This window comes from Adiantum capillus-veneris, chromosome 11 (genome assembly GCF_014529385.1).
Source record: "Adiantum capillus-veneris isolate H3 chromosome 11, ASM1452938v2, whole genome shotgun sequence".
Classification (NCBI taxonomy): domain Eukaryota; kingdom Viridiplantae; phylum Streptophyta; class Polypodiopsida; order Polypodiales; family Pteridaceae; genus Adiantum; species Adiantum capillus-veneris.
In genome coordinates, this window is record NC_140941.1 from 6382625 (window position 1) to 6399237 (window position 16613).

The 16613-nt window shown below is 43.7% G+C and overlaps 1 protein-coding gene, 1 long non-coding RNA gene and 2 pseudogenes across 2 annotated transcripts; 1 reads left to right on the forward strand and 3 right to left on the reverse strand.

Annotated features, from left to right (window-relative positions):
* Positions 1-3889: 3889 nt before the first annotated feature.
* LOC147446844 (uncharacterized) lies at positions 3890-4899 on the forward strand. Its single transcript, XR_015189698.1, has 2 exons — positions 3890-4497; positions 4593-4899. It is a non-coding gene; the product is annotated as an uncharacterized LOC147446844 (long non-coding RNA).
* Positions 4900-5094: 195 nt separating this feature from the next.
* Positions 5095-6773, reverse strand: LOC147446845 (uncharacterized). The gene is made up of 3 exons (XM_086524197.1): positions 6515-6773; positions 6132-6201; positions 5095-5945 (listed from the first exon to the last, which is right to left on the reverse strand). The coding sequence occupies exons 2-3, from the start codon at positions 6134-6136 to the stop codon at positions 5705-5707; spliced, it is 246 nt and encodes an 81-aa protein (XP_086380323.1). The 5' UTR covers positions 6137-6201; positions 6515-6773; the 3' UTR covers positions 5095-5704.
* Positions 6774-13185: 6412 nt separating this feature from the next.
* LOC147446846 (uncharacterized) lies at positions 13186-14565 on the reverse strand (annotated as a pseudogene).
* A 93-nt stretch (positions 14566-14658) lies between these two features.
* On the reverse strand, positions 14659-15861 carry LOC147446847 (uncharacterized; annotated as a pseudogene).
* Between the last annotated feature and the right edge of the window lie 752 nt (positions 15862-16613).

Sequence of the window (16613 nt, forward strand, 5' to 3'; positions counted from 1 at the left end):
CATACATACACATACACGCAATACTCACCAATAGGTGAGTTGAAATTGAATTAAATACCAAAAAATTTACAGGCAAAAGTCTCATGCACAACATGTGCCATGAGAGCCCACCATACCAAAGACAGTTACATCTGACAAACCGTTCAACAGATTGAAGTTTTTACAAGGACCAAATACTCGTACAGATTAAAAAAATCAATAAAAGACCAGTAGAAGGCCAAAGCAACCACCACCAGAAAGTCGAGATGTAAGGGGAGCTCACCCACCACAGAGAGACCTCTAGTGCCACCATGCAAGGCAAATCTTTCCACAACTTTCCTTGCATGTCAAAAGGACACCAACAAACATGCTTCAGATCCCAACCGGTCGAGTGAAGAAGCCGGGGAGTTGCCAACCCTGCTAGCAAAAAATATTCCATTTGAAGCACCACCAGACACCCAGGGCGAGGGGAGGAGTAGCTGGGTGCTCCCCTTCTGGAGCAACCCTGCCCCCAAGCCACATTCAACCAATCGCTCTCCCATGGCAGCAAATCTGGCTCCAGGACGCACTCTGTATGTGCAACAGCCCCCTGTCCCACATATGACTCTGGCTATGGGCCCCCCAAGCCTTTGAGCAGGCATTACAACCGACAGAAAGCCACCGTGCGCAAGGGTCTGATTCTTCACATCATGGCTTGCTTAATAAAATATGAAGAATATTTATTTGAATTGGTAGTATACAATGTTGAATGCTATTTCTTATATATATATATATATATACACACACACACACACACACACACACACACACACACACACACACACACACACACGAGAAAGAACCTTACAAATGTGTTGGCAATCATGACCCTTTAAATCTTCTTTGTAATGAAGCCTTACTATACTCATTTGAACATTTTCATTATGAAAGTGTGTGTGTGTGTGTGTGTGTGTGTGTGTGTGTGTGCGCGCACGTTTCCTCTCTCTCTCTCTCTCTCTCTCATCTTCACGATTTAATGCATAAAGAAGAGCCTCTCTATCTCTCTAGCGACAACTTCTCTCTCTAATATTTCTCCATTAACATATCAAATGTGTTCTAATAATCACTCAATTGATTACAGCAAAAAATGTTACCTTTTTGAGGCCATCGTGAAGTCTTCACCTTGTTAAAAAGATCATAATTTTTTACTATGTTACCACATGTTTTAAAATACTAGTGTGACTTTGTATATTTGTCTCTCACAAAGAAGCCTCTTATTATGAATTTCTTCTCAATAACCTTATGCAATCCATAATGAATTTTCACCTTGGTCATTACAATATTAATGGGCAATTGCACTCACCTTTCTTTGATGGAGTACTTGGCCCAGCGGCGATCTCCAATCGGCATGGGTATGCATTTTTGTTAGCCTCTATTTTAGACGTCGTGTGAAAATTTATTCTTTGAATGTTGTTTTGGTTGTTTGGTCTGGAAACATTATCTTGTATATATTATCCAACGTTACAAATTGTGTATCATTTAATAAACTAGTGCCAAATTCCAAATATTTGCAAGGTTTTGACAATTCGACTCATCAAGTGTTTTGGACATTTTCAATCTATGGGATTCGGACATCTCCATACACATTTTCAATATGTGATCTTACCATTTTCTAATCATAGTAACAACTAATTTTCGGCTAGAAAGTTGCAACTTCAAATCACACAGCACTATCTTTTTTGCCTCTACCTCTAGCTTTGCCATGACTTGGACAAGTGCCTTACATTATGTAGGCATTGAATCAAATGGATTGCAGAATGACCAACACTAGAAAACCTCCCTCATTTGGTAATTTTGTGCAAAGGAAAGCATGCTTTCAAAGCCATGCTTAAACCTCCATTCTTTTCCTACCAGGGCTAGAAAAAAATCAATTTTCCTAACCGATCAAAATAAGGGGAAACTTGAAATTCTCCAGGTTTTCAAGATTTTCCGGCTCTCTTAAAGGCAAGCTCAAAATCTAACCGAGGTTTTATAATTTCAGCCGGTTAAAATACACTAGACCCCGCTTTTTTTCTAACATTGTTTCCTACAATCATCTCATTGGTTGGCACGCCTCATGATTTCAGCACTTGTTTTTTTGTGTGTCAAACTCACAATTGTGAGTGGATGTATTGAATTCTTCCAAAAGAAATGTACAAAGCACCATGAAGCTCGTGTTGAGCCTTGAGGAATCCCATAATACACCAATAAACTACCTGGTTCCAGCAAAAGAGGTGAACCGCTACCCATGTTCATATTAGCACATTTTGGTCAAAATTGTGCTAATGGCCTTATTCCACTCATCTAAGTCCTTCCTTTTACCGATGGAACCAATCACTTTCCTTGTTTTCTTGTAAAATTTGGTAAGTAAATCAGGTGTCGATGGTACTTATCCTAGCAAGTATAGGTTTTATCCTAGTAATAGTAATGAATACTCCTTTTTTTTTTTTTGTGTGTGTGTGTGTGTGTGTGTGTGTGTTTTTGGTTTTTTTTTTTGGGGGGGGGGGGGGTATTTTTTTTAAATGATAATTCAAGGTTGACAATAACAAATTCAATAGGACAATGAAATGATATATTCCAGGGTCGGGAGGCTCCCCTAGGGGACAAGGCGAGAAAAAGATTGATGGGGAGGTGGACGCTGACAAAAAGGTGCCGGAGGGAGGGAGCCCACCCACACATAGACAAAAGGGCAGTGTGAGCGAAGTTGCCCGCAGATGAGCAGAGAGCACCAAAAAGAATTACAAATGAACTCTACTCCATCAACTCAAGCTAGGGCATTAAAAAAATGACATGTGACACCGGACCATAAACTACAACTCATAAACTAGAAGAGACATCAGATACATTGGCTAAGGAAGCCATCATCTTACTTCTGCATAAGGGAGGAGCCTAAAAACTCTAGCACTTGAGTGTCGATAGTGTTGTTGTTGCCAGAGCGGATGCCACAACACGAACCTTACTCTCACTAGGGAGCGTGCTACCAATTGGGGAAGATGACTAGCCACAACCAAAATAAGAAGCACAAGTATGTTGAAGAAGTGATCAAAGGATCTACAAAGACACGCTTTGCGGATGAGCCATGTACCACACAATGAGGCCTTTAAGAGAATTGGGGGACACCGAAACAAAGAAACCATAGGCCAAGGGGAGGGGCCAAGCCCCATCGTTGCTGCAAAGCATTCCACCAACAAAATTGGCCCTTGCCACAATCGAAACTTGAGCACCTTGAGGGTGGGTGGGTGATCTCCACCACTACTTCTAAAAAGAAGAGCTTGTTAAAATAGACCATAGGGTCTTTTGTGAACTCTCTATTAGGGTTGTGAAGGCTCTCACGTGAAACCCCATGCTGCCTACAAGGCGCACGCTAGTGGGGATGCTCATGGTGGTGTGTGGTAGGGCAGGCTTGGCTTCTAGTGCGAGCAGGCCTTCATGCATGATGAGGAAATGGTGTGTGTGAAGAGAGGGGTTGGGTGTGCCCTGGGAGGGGGGCCTCAATAGCTCCACCTATGGTGTCTGCAGACCTTCATCCTCCCCCTCATTTTTTGAGAGATGTCGCCCTCTTGCCCCTCTTTTGGGGGGGAAATGGCATTCGGATGGTTTGCTCTTGATGATCTGGCGAGGCAGGCAGCTATCGTGATAGTGCAACTCCTCGTTTGTGGCATCATCGATTGGGGAGGAAGGGGTGAGGCCCCCTTGGATAACTAATGTGGACTACGTCCTATTCCTAATCGACTCTCCTCTGTTGCATTGTTTGGCGTCAATCGTGTGTCTTTCGTTGATGATGGAGCTTCAAGCTCCCCCCATATGCGGCGGTACATCTTTTGTTTCTCTATGATGTCTACTTGGTTGTTTGTGTCTGTTGTCCATGGTGGCCGTTCTCACGATCCATGTATCTCTTGATTGACTATTTATGTACATCTCTTGAGGTGGGGGTCTTCCATGGTCAAAGACGCTTGTAATTCTGGTTGATCTTCTTGATCCCATGCACAATGTGGTTATGCTGTATTTTTACCACTCACAATTGTGAGTGTGACCGAAAAAAATAAAAAACAAGCCATAAGAGGTACGAAAAGTAGTTCATAAGAGAGGAAGATAGCTCAAGTTCTACTTCATCAAATACTATAGGATACCCAGATCAAAGATGTCAAGTTCATTAAGAATCTCTTGCTAACGTCTCAATTTGATAAAAGCTTCGAATGTGATGCTCTCACAAGCAGCAACTTTATCCAATCAATGAATACCCTTTTCTTTGAAATAGGAGGGGGGAGATATTGATTGGAAATGATATTATCACGTTTGAATTGCATCATAAAAATAGGACACCCAAACCATAGATGTCCGTAGTTTAATAGCTGCTTGCTGATATTTTTCAACAGTTTGTATGTGATTATTGCATGTCTATTGCTTATCTTTGTCTCTCTTACCTAGTTTTTGACCTCCTCAAAAAGGCCATAGAGAACAAGGGATTAAGGACTTCATTCATACGAGTTGGATCTCATGGTGTGAAACATTGACTCATTGAATTTTTGGTTACATGTGTTACCTTGATCTGATCTGTTATTTACAGTCTATTGGTTGTTTTTTGAGAGTTGAAGAAGGTTGTCAAGGGTTGTAGTGGAGGGAGCCATGCTGCATTGACTTCTGCTCGGACGCCATGCTCTAATCTCAGTCCGCGCCTCCGAGAGCTTGCAAGAGGGCTGCCCGAAACAAGGGAGGTGTTGGAAGGCCATTTGCTGCCTAGGGGAGTGGCAATGTGGGGGGTGAGAAGCCAGTCCATGCGTATAGTTTCTTTTTTTTGTAAATCCCAAAAAAATTGTATGTTTTATGAGTTGCCGTGATGCTCTGTGTTTCGCTACTCTCTGTTTTGGGCTGATTATCTCATTCAGCAGGGCTTTCCCAGTGTGCTCCTGCTTGCAATTGTAAGTGTGTCTTGATCTTGTGGAGGTCAGTTTCATTTCATTGGAAGGTGCCATGAGTGAAGGAGAGAGAGGGTTAGAAGTGTTTTGTACGTTCATTTTAATGATGATGTGAATTGCTGCGACGAGTTAGCTTTGTTGAGGAGTTGTGATGCTGAGAGAATTGTTGCTCTGTCTGGATCTGTTTCTGTCATTAGGCTGCTTGCTCACCAACCATGCTATGTCAACCTTGCAACATCCCTGAGCTTGGAGTGTGCTTGATGTGTCGTTCTTCTGATGCGGCTGAAAGGCGTCATCCTGATTCAATAGAATTGATCACTTGGTAGTTATCTGAGGCTTTGGTACCTTCCTGTATGTTCACTACCTACGCTATGTTAAGCTTGCAACGTCCCAGAGTTTGGAGTGTGCTTGTTTATATGTCGTTGTACTGATGTGGTCGAAAGGCATCATGTTGATTCATTAGCATCAATTGCTTGTTGTGTGTATGATCATTTGCATGCATGTTTCAAGTTGTGTGCCTGAGGTCATCACCCTATTTTTCCATCTTGAGAATGCTTACGATCTGGTAACCACCAGTGCATTAGCATGCTGAGAAGAAGTTACCACTGCCATAGAATTCCCTATGCGCATCCTCCCTCGCGAGCTCAGGCCCCCCATTTCCCTGCCTTGATTGTGGTTGCCCACATGATTGCTCACTTGAGCTCTATGTGGTGCCTTTTGCATCGAAAGGCAGTGCCTCTGTCATCAAGGCATCTGTAAATCGTTGCATGCTCTTCATCGCGAGCTTGTTGCTACCTTTTCAGCAGATGGCAGAAGGCCCAAGCTGGATGAAATGTTGGTAGGATCTCAAATGGCGAATCATCGCTGCTGTGTGCGATAATTGTCCTCATCCCCATTGCCCACTGTTTTGTCTTGAGAGATATCTCTGCTGCTTCTAATGTCGTACGTGCTTGAGCCACGAGGGAAATTCCCATGTACATTGAGCGATTGTTGGTTCTCAGGTACGACTTACAAGTTCTGGAAATTGACAGCCTGTTGTCATGGTGAAGCCTCGTTTTGTTATAGGTGTAAGGCTAAGGCTTAAAAAGCATCAAAGCTCTTCTTGTGCTTTTTGCCTCGTTCAAATTTGCCCCCTTAAGAGTTATGAACTAGTTTGCCTTTATTGCTTTATTGTGCACATGGTAAGAATTCAAAAAGTGATAATAGTGCGGCTCTTACCTCATGGCATAGTTTGTGCTGATGGCTCGTTAACATACCTCTTCGAAGCCTTCACCAAAAGCTCCATGACCTCGCATCACAAATGAGATTTTGTATGAAAAGATGTATGAATGTAAACAGCTCCACATTATAATAAAAACAAAACGAGATGCATTTCGTGCATTTACGATGTTTGTGCCCATAAAAAAAGAAAAAACCATACGTATGTATGGTGTGGAGTTGGCACCGTTCTTCACATTTATAATAATACCGTAGGGAGCGTGTCCCTCCCCCGCCACTTTTATCCCTTTCAGTGTTAAAGGGGGACTTCTGCTTCTCCTTAAATGTTAGAGGAACTTTCTTCTTGTAAAAATAATACAGCTTTATAAGGAAGTACTCATTACCAATGTTTTATGAAGACATGTGTCATTCCATGTTGCCTTGCCGTGGTGTATTGTCAACGTGTCCTTTTGTTGGGTATCACAAAAATTCTTCAGCCTTTGTCACCCTCATCTACAATCTTTTAAATAAAAAAGATGTTAATTTATTGTTTTAATGTATACATGATTTAATCTAAGTACTTTTGAGATCACATTAAGGAAATCAAAATACGGAATGTACGTGTACCGATACCAGGATCAACGCACAATCTTGGATGGAGGCGCTTGTAGACCTTCCTTACTTTGTTCCGCCACCTTTCCACCAATTTAATACGAATTTTTGGAACGGAGCAAGAGGAGGCATGTCACTTGGCATCCGTTGATTTGAGGAAGTTAATTTTGGTGCGCAAAGTGTCAAAGCTATACTTATTGTTGCATCTTCAAGAGTCGGCATGGAGCCACCTACAATGGCCATAGGTTTGGCTCAGAATTCTTCGTGTGACAGCCTCCACCCTCCGAGTTAAGGCCCTCACCTGGGGACAGTGCATAGTTAGCTAGTTCAGGGCCACCACTTGCCTGTGAGACGGAACAGGCAAGGGGAAACCAGCAATGCCCAACACTTCGCTTCTCGATCGCAACATGGCAACACGAGAGAGACTTCAGCTAGAGCTGCTCAGTGGCCCTGGCCTCTGGTTCATACCGAGGTCTCTATGTTTTTGCATCTTCGAGGGATGGCACGAGCCACCTGCAGTGTGAAGGAGTACGAGCGGAAGTGCGATGCGAGAGAGAGTGCAAGAAGAAGAGCACGACGATATGGTGAACTCGCTCTACTGTAATGTGTAGAGCATAGTGAGTTCTTATTAGGTTTTTACAAAAGAACATGTGTACATACCTGGCGGCCCGTCCACTTACCTGGGCGACCACATTGGGCTTTATACCCCAACAACCTCCCACTTAAAGTCCAATGTGGTACTTTAAGTGTGAGAGAAGCTACTATACAAGCTAATATACAAGAGATGTAGAGAAGTGATGTACTACCCTACACCTAACTGCTTGCGAAAATGCGCAAAGCTCTCTGAGGGAAGTCCTTTTGTAAGTAGATCAACAGGATTTTCTGTGGTGTGAACTTTGACAAGCTGAAGTTGCTTATCCTCGAGCATTTCCCTGATGAAATGATACTTCACATCCACATGCTTTGTCTTTGAGTGATAAACTGGATTGCGAGCCAATTGTATAACACTTTGACTATCACAATATAACACAGGCATCTCTTCTTTGATTCCCAAATCTGTTTCTAGTCGATTAAGCCAAATTGATTCTTTGCATACCTCTGATGCTGCAACATATTCAGCCTTTGTAGTAGACTGAGTAACACAATCTTGTAATCTAGAACGCCATGATATTGCTCCACTAGCCAATGTAAAGACATACCCTGACGTAGACCTTCGGTTGTCTAAGTCACTTGCATAATCTGAGTTTATAAAACCCTTTACACTTAGCTCCTGACTCCCATTGCATATACGCATACTCTTTGTAGCTTTCAGGTATCTCAATATTCCTTTCACTACCTCCCAATGTTTCTTGTCTGGGTTTGACATGTATCGACTTACTACTCCCACTGCAAATGCAATGTCTGGGCGAGTAGCAATCATTGCATACATCAAACTACCCACTGCAGACGCATATGGAATCTTATCCATTTCAGCATGTTCTTCCTCAGACACAGGACAATCTTGTTTGCTAAGTTTCACATATGGTGGCAATGGAACACTCAGTGCCTTTCCCTTCTCCATATTGAAACGTTGCAAAACCTTGTCAATATACTCTGTTTGAGATAACCAAATCAACTTCTTTGATCTGTCTCTCTCAATGCGCATACCAAGTATATGACTTGCCTCACCCATGTCTTTCATGTCAAACGATTTTGCCATCTTTGACTTCAAAGCTGAAATTTCTTCCAAGTGCTTGCCAGCAATCAACATGTCATCCACATACAAAATAAGGATCAACCAACTACCATCCTTAGCCTTCTTTGTATATAGACAGTGATCGAACTCACTACGTTTGTAGCCTTGAGAAAGCATAAACTTGTGGAATTTATGGTACCATGCCCTCGGTGATTGTTTTAAGCCATAAAGACTCTTTAACAACTGGCATACCCAATCTTCCTTGCCTTTCTCAACAAACCCTTCTGGTTGCTGCATGTAAATTTCCACATCTAAATCACCATGCAAGAACGCTGTCTTGACATCCATTTGGTGCAACACCAAATCTAATATGGCAACCAATACAAGAAAGCATCTCAATGTAGTCATCTTGACCACCGGAGAGAAGACTTCATCAAAGTCAATGCCTTGTTCTTGCTTAAAGCCCTTGGCAACAAGCCTTGCTTTGTACTTTGGTTGACTATCATGAGCGACGATCTTATACCTGTAAACCCATTTACAAGGTAGAGCCTTTTTGCCCCGTGGTAATTTAACTAGCTTCCATGTCTGGTTTTTATGTAGAGTTGTCATCTCTGACTGCATGGCCAATTGCCAATTCCCGGAGTCCTTCATTTGCACTGCTTCCTTGTAACATGAAGGCTCATTGCAATCAGTCAACATGACATAGTTCATAGATGGAACAAACCTATCAGGAGGTCGCGTGACACGTCCAGATCTACGCACAATAGGTGGCTCAGGCTCAGCCACAACCTGTGGTTCCACTCTATCCTGTCCTTGCTCCTCTTGAGCCCTGACATTTTGTCTTGCACGTGCAGGTCCATCTTCTTGGAAGACAACTCTTCTAATCTCCTCAAGCCTCTCTGGTTTAGAATGATATTTGGATTCATTAAAGTGAACATCATTGTTGCGGACAACCTTTCTGGATTCGGGATCCCAAAGTCTGTACCCCATCTCACCAGAATTACCATAGCCTAGAAAGATGCACTTTCTACTCTTTGGCTCAAGTTTGTTCCTAAATTCTTTTGGAACGTGAGTATATTCCTCGCAGCCAAAGACTCTGAGATGCTTATATGAGGGCATTTTGCCTGACCATACCATCTTTGGCACTGAATCCTTCTGCAAAACCTTGCTAGGAGATCTATTTACAAGATGAACAGCTGTTGATACAGCTTCAACCCAAAACCCATTTGGCAGTTATGCATTAGACAACATACTTCTGACCTTCTCTTGTATGGTCCTATTCATCCTCTCAGCAACACCATTTTGAGGAGGATTGTAAGGAGCAATAAGTTCACGTTTTATACCTTTTGACTCACAAAAGTCCTGAAAGGCCTTTGAAACATACTCTCCACCATTGTCAGTGCGTAAGCATTTAAGCTTCTTGCCACTCTGATTCTCCACAAGTGTCACAAACGTTTTGAAAACACTAAACGCTTCATCCTTGTGCTTGAGAAAGTAAACCCATACTTTCCTCGAGTAATCATCTATAAATGTCATAAAGTAAGAAGCTCCCCCTAGAGATAGGTTAGGCATAGGTCCACACAAATCACTATGAACAAGTGTCAACTGTGTATCTCTTCTACTGCTTCTATGCTTATGTGGCAGCTGTGTTTTCTTACCATACAGACAATGTTCACAGAATTCAAAATCATTAAATGAAAAGCCAGGCAAATAACCAGAACGAGACAAGATTTCCATTCCCTTCTTGGACATATGTCCTAACCGGCTATGCCACAAAGAAACGTTCGGCTGCTCGGTTACATTGATTACATTTTTAGAGACATTTGATACATAAATCATGTAAAGTCCTCCAGACTTTACTCCATGTGCTACTGTCATAGAACCCTTGGATATCTTCCACATGTTCTGTCCAAAAGTGGTGACGTAGCCAGCATCATCAAGTAAACCTGTGCTGATCAAGCTCTTTGTAATTGCGGGAACATGTCTCACATTCTTCAGCGTGAAAGAAGAGCCATTCTGAAACTTCAATTGAACATCTCCAACACCTAAGATCTCACATGTCTGCCCATTGCCTAGCCGAACATGATCTTTAGTGGTCACATAAGAGGTAAACCACTCCTTGTTTGGAGACACATGAAGTGATGCCCCTGAGTCTATAATCCAGTCACTCAGTGCATTTCCATCAGATGCTGTAAGAAGAGCTGAGTCCATTGTATTCTTCATGAAGTAGATGTCTCCTGACACTAGACTGTCATCCTCTGCAACAGTGTTTGTCACATTTATTTCTTGAATCTTCACTGAGGACTTGTTCTTCTCACCATGGTCTTCAACTTTCTCTTTGCCTTTTTCTGCTTTCCATTCTCTGCAGTCTCTTTTCATGTGACCCTTCTTGCCACAATGGTAGCATTCTATGTCACTCTTGCCTTTAGCACTGCAGGACTTGCTACGAGACTGATTCCTCTTTCCACCTTTGTACTTTTCTTTGGTCCTTCCCCTGACAACTAAGGTTGTTCCTTTGCCTTTGTCCATTGTCTTTCTATTGGTTTCTTCAGTAAGCAGACTTCCTTCTACACCTGCTATGTTCAAACCATCTGGAGGTGTAGAATTACTCAAAGCTGTGCGAAAAGTGTCCCAACTTTTCGGCAATGTGATCAACAGGAACATAGCTCTAACAGGTTCATCAAACTTGACACCTTGAGTTGACAACTGATTATAGATTGTGTTGAATTCATTCAGATGATTGGACATAGGTGTCCCTTCTTTCATCTTCAAGTCAACAAGCTTCTTAAGCCAGTATACCTGTGAAGCTGCACTCTGCTTCTCATAAAGATCACTCAGCTTTAACCATGGTTGATAAGCTGACATCTCGTTTGCTACATTGAAGTAAACGCTTTCTGCCAAAGTCAGCATAATGGTAGAAAGTGCCAATTCATCCATTTCGTTCCATTCATCTTCGTCCATATCTTCTGGTTTTATCCCCTTGAGCTTTATAGGTTTTATCTGCTTCCTTTGTACCAACACGTGCCAAATCTGCTTCTTCCACAATGGGAAATCGGTTCCATCCAGCTTCTTGATATTGTAAAGAGCAGTGCCCTGTGATCTAGCCATAGCTACGCTTCACAATAGTTTACTTTCCTGGGAAAAATTCGGCAGAGTTTTCCCTGTAAACTGACCTTTGAACCAATGTCAACCTGTCAAATGAACCAAGAAAGCTTCAGATTCTGCAGAATATTTGGCAGAGTCTCCGTTGTAAAATGGATCTGGTGTACTAAAAACAGCTCAAAAACCATTGTCTCTCTAACACTGTAAGCTGTGGGTAAACCTGTCCTGCACCTGTACTGTCTCTCATTGTCCTGTCACTGTCCTATAAGCATAGACTGCGACAATGCCTCAACGGCAGTAAAGCAAAGATGCAATCCCAACTGTCTAACTCACAATCAATACATCCTAGCTGCCTATCTAAGGGTGATCGAGGGATCGCGCCAAGACCTGTATCACCGAAAGGATCTCAACATTCGAGAATCCCCTAGCTCAATAAAACCTCACTCGACCCTCAACAAAGGCTGCAGTAAATCTGACAGTACATAGACTTCCCACAACGTCATACATCCACAAATTTCCCACTGTATGCTGTAACCGTTGCGGCGGTTGTTTGCTGCGTGACTCACAGCCAGCAAACCCTCAACAGACATACATCATCTCTGACAATACATCCCATGTGGAAGTACTTGCAATGTCATGATGAAATCTGGAATATCAAGCAGCAAACACAAGCTACCTGATGAACTAGTGGATGTCGCCTACAGTCTGTGTGTAGATGCGCCCGTGTCGTATGTGACACGCCTCCAAGAACTATGAGCCGTCCTTTGATGTGTAGACAGCCACAAATCAACACTCTGGGAGTGTCGATATCCTCAGCACTTGCAGTCGTAGGCCGAAAACCCCAAATTTGCAGAGTCGGATCTGCACCCGTCGAGACCACGTAGTCGAAAATGGCCTACGTAGACCTTTTTCGAAGCCGAACGGTGGCCGAGATGACCTCAGAATGAAATTCTGAGAACAAGTCCTTCGGGATGTCCCACAGGATTTGGGGCCGTGTCTTCGCCTGTCGAATTTCACTCCAATCTAAGTTGGTGACTCTAGCCTCCTGCAGTGCTGCCTCGAGCCTCGATCTGAGCTCTGATACCACTTGAAGGAGTACGAGCGGAAGTGCGACGCGAGAGAGAGTGCAAGAAGAAGAGCACGATGATATGGTGATCTCGCTCTACTGTAATGTGTAGAGCATAGTGATTTCTTATTAGGTTTTTACAAAAGAACATGTGTACATACCTGGCGGCCCGCCCACTTACCTGGGCGACCACATTGGGCTTTATACCCCAACACAGTGGCAATTCGAGCTTTTTGGCTTGAGCTGGTCCACACGCTCAGTGGCAGTATGACACCATCCAGGGCAGCTCAGACAAGGCTGAGGGACCCGCCAGGCATTGATTAGACTGTGGCGGTGAATATCTTTTTCATGGTCTTCAATGGTACTGCAAGCCACCTAATTGGCTTTCCCCCCTCTCATTCTATGATGTAGCCGTTGTGTATTCTTTTGTCCCTCAGTTTTGGAGAGTCTAGACTCTAGAGTCTAACTTCTTTACAGTTTAACCTTTCACCCTCATGGTAGGGCTGATGTAGCCCATTGGACAGGATTTAAACTGATAGAAGGATCTTCTTTGCAGAAAAAAAAACTCTTCGTAGCTCTTTGTCTTATAAAGGTAATCAAAACAATACACCGCACTCTAATTTACAAAAGCAGTTATGTACATACATTATTGATTCAAGCAATTACTAGCTCTTGTTGCTCAAACCTCATAAAGGGCAAACCCAAAAAATGGAAAAGGCACATCAATGAGAAGACAATTAGCTATCCCAAACTCCCACCATCACTTTGATTGTGCACATGACTCTGTATTCCTCCAACCACTACTGGACTGTATATGGGATCATCGTCATTTCGATCGGTCCTGTCAATGCCATCCTGAGAGATTTTACTGGAGAATATCCAAAAACAGCCTTAACCAAATGATTTTTTTTCCTACCTTTGTCCTCTATATCCACAAATTGACTGGTTCCCTTTACAGGACACTCTCTCTTTATTGAGAAGCCTCGCTCAATTTTTATGCCTTCTGAATGTTTGCTGCTGCATCCACCCCATTCGAGCAGCAAAGAAGCAATCCCTGGATGCTTGATGTAGTGGCCAGATCAAGGGCAGTGCTGCCATTACTGGTGCGTGCATTAACATAAGCTCCATGTTTTAACAAGAGCTTCACAATGTCCTTATTGCCAGCCTCCACAACACAAAGCAAAGGAGTATATGAGGCATCATCTAGACACTCTAAATCTGCCCCAGCTTCAAGAAGCTCTTGCACAACCCCCATACGACCATTAAAAGAAGCAATATGCAGTGCCGTCCACTTATGATCATCTTGTTCAGTCTTTACACTCCCATATCTCAAACTCTCTCTCACAACCACCAGATTTCCCTTGCGCGACGCACTCCGCAACTCATCTCCCAGAACAAGCTCATCGAGAAAGATGAGTGCTTGCTGCCCTTTCTCTCTTGCCAAGTCACCTGGGGTTTTCCCACTTCTATTCTTCAGTTCTTTGCAAGCCCCATGCCTAAGCAGGATCTCCATTGCTTTTTCATCTGCCCTTAGGATGGCCAAATGCAAAGGTGTGTTGCCATCATCCTTGATCCTCCCATTTGCATTTGCACCCATTTGCAAGAGAAGCTCCATACAGGGATATCTTGCTTTATCCACAGCTATGTGTAGAATTGTCTTACCATCCCCTGCTAGTTCACTCGCATCTGCACCATTCTCCAACAAAAGCTTCACCACTTGCAACAGCCGTCTGCAAAGCTGTATGCCCCAGTGGAGTCTTTGCATTGATATTAGCACCCCTGGCTAACAGTAGCTCCACAATCAGTGTATCTCCTCGGATGGCCACCTCTTGCATCGCAGTTTCACCATGTCGGTTGTTATATCAATATTAGCTTGGAATTCAAGCAACAACTGAACCAACTCAGGTTCTGATGGCAATGTGCATCGCTGTGGGTCCATATTCATCTATGGAATCCACAAGCATCTCATTAAATTCCAACACCTGCCTCACATCTTCCATGCATCCAACTCCTACCTTTGTCCTCTATATCCACAAATTGACTGGTTCTCTTTACAGGACACTCTCTCTTTATTGAGAAGCCTCGCTCAATTTTTATGCCTTCTGAATGTTTGCTGCTGCATCCACCCCATTTGAGCAGCAAAGAAGCAATCCCTGGATGCTTGAATGTAGTGGCCAGATCAAGGGCAGTGCTGCCATTACTGGTGCGTGCATTGACATAAGCTCCATGTTTTAACAAGAGCTTCACAATGTCCTTATTGCCAGCCTCCATAGCACAAAGCAGAGGAGTATATGAGGCATCATCTGGACACTCTAAATCTGCCCCAGCTTCAAGAAGCGCATGCACAACTCCCATACGACCAGTAAAAGAAGCAATATGCAGTGTCGTCCACTTATGATCATCTTGTTCAGTCTTTACACTCCCATATCTCAAACTCTCTCTCACAACCACCAGATTTCCCTTGCGCAACGCACTCCGCAACTCATCTCCCAGAACGAGCTCATCGAGAAAGATGAGTGCTTGCCGCCCTTTCTCTCTTGCCAAGTCACCTGGGGTTTTCCCACTTCTATTCTTCAGTTCTTTGCAAGCCCCATGCCTAAGCACGATCTCCATTGCTTTTTCATCTGCTCTTAGGATGGCCAAATGCAAAGGTGTGTTGCCATCATCCTTGATCCTCCCATTTGCCTTTGCACCCATTTGCAAGAGAAGCTCCATATAGGGATATCGTGCTTTATCCACAGCTATGTGTAGAATTGTCTTACCATCCCCTGCTAGTTCACTCACATCTGCACCATTCTCCAACAAAAGCTTCACCACTTGCAAATGGCCTTTTGCAACAGCCGTCTGCAAAGTTGTATGCCCCAGTGGAGTCTTTGCATTGATATTAGCACCCCTGGCTAACAGTAGCTCCACAATCAGTGTATCTCCTCGGATGGCCGCCTCTTGCAACACACTTTCACCCATGTTGGTTGTTATATCAATATTGGCTCGGAATTCAAGCAGCAACTGAACCAACTCAGGTCTTCTCCTTCTGATGGCAATGTGCATCGCTGTGGATCCATATTCATCTATGGAATCCACAAGCATCTCATCAAATTTCAACACCTACCTCACATCAGATGACATCCCATGATCCTATAAGATGTCTGTGCTCTCTCTCTCTCTCTCTCTCTCTCTCTCTCTGTGTGTGTGTGTGTGTGTGTGTGTGTGTGTGTGTGTGTGTGTGCGCGCGCGCGCGCGCGCTGCTTGCTTTTCTGCACATTAAGAATAGTGCACACTGCTATAAAAGGTGGTGGTTGCCACTGGCTGCCAGCTGCTTTTTCTTTCTGCATACTTTTAGCAAATTAACACCAGTGCACGCATGCCCATGCGTAGCTTTACCACACGCCAGCGCACTCTTAGCTTTACCACCAGTGCAAGCATGCCAAGTGGCATACCTCGCCTTCCAGTATGGCAGAAATCAATCTTACATAATCAAGGTAACAAGTTCGTGCACAACCCTCTTTGGTGAAGGTGTGGATCTAGTTTCACTTACGAGCGTCGTGCGCTAAATGGCTCGATGATTTGTATGGCTAGTGAAGTGTCGTTTAGGAGAGGATGCCTTGCAATCAAACACAAGAAAGCAAATGAGAATACAAGTGCCACTTGTGAGTGACTGTGTTAGCTCCTTGCCACAATAATGATGTTTGTTTTGTAGGTGCTGCAATAGAGGTGGCTGTTGGTGGTAAGCAAACCCTGCCAGAAGTTCTCGCACAAGCTCAAGCCGAGGTTGACCCTATTTTGTCCCCTGTTGTGTCTACACAACCTTGAGTAGCAGTTCAAGCTCCCATAGTGGGCCAGTCCCAACACACACAAGTTGCCCCCCCCCCCCCCCCCCCCCCCCCCCCCAACTTCAAGTTGATGTCCAGCCTGCTAATGATGGTGTGAACCTGGCTTTAGTGCCGTATGCAAGAGAGTTTCTCCCGTTGTTGGTGATTTTTGAAATTGGCGAAGCTTCCCCCAAGTTCACTATTGAGGGCAAGATACTGAATCTTTATGGCACATACAA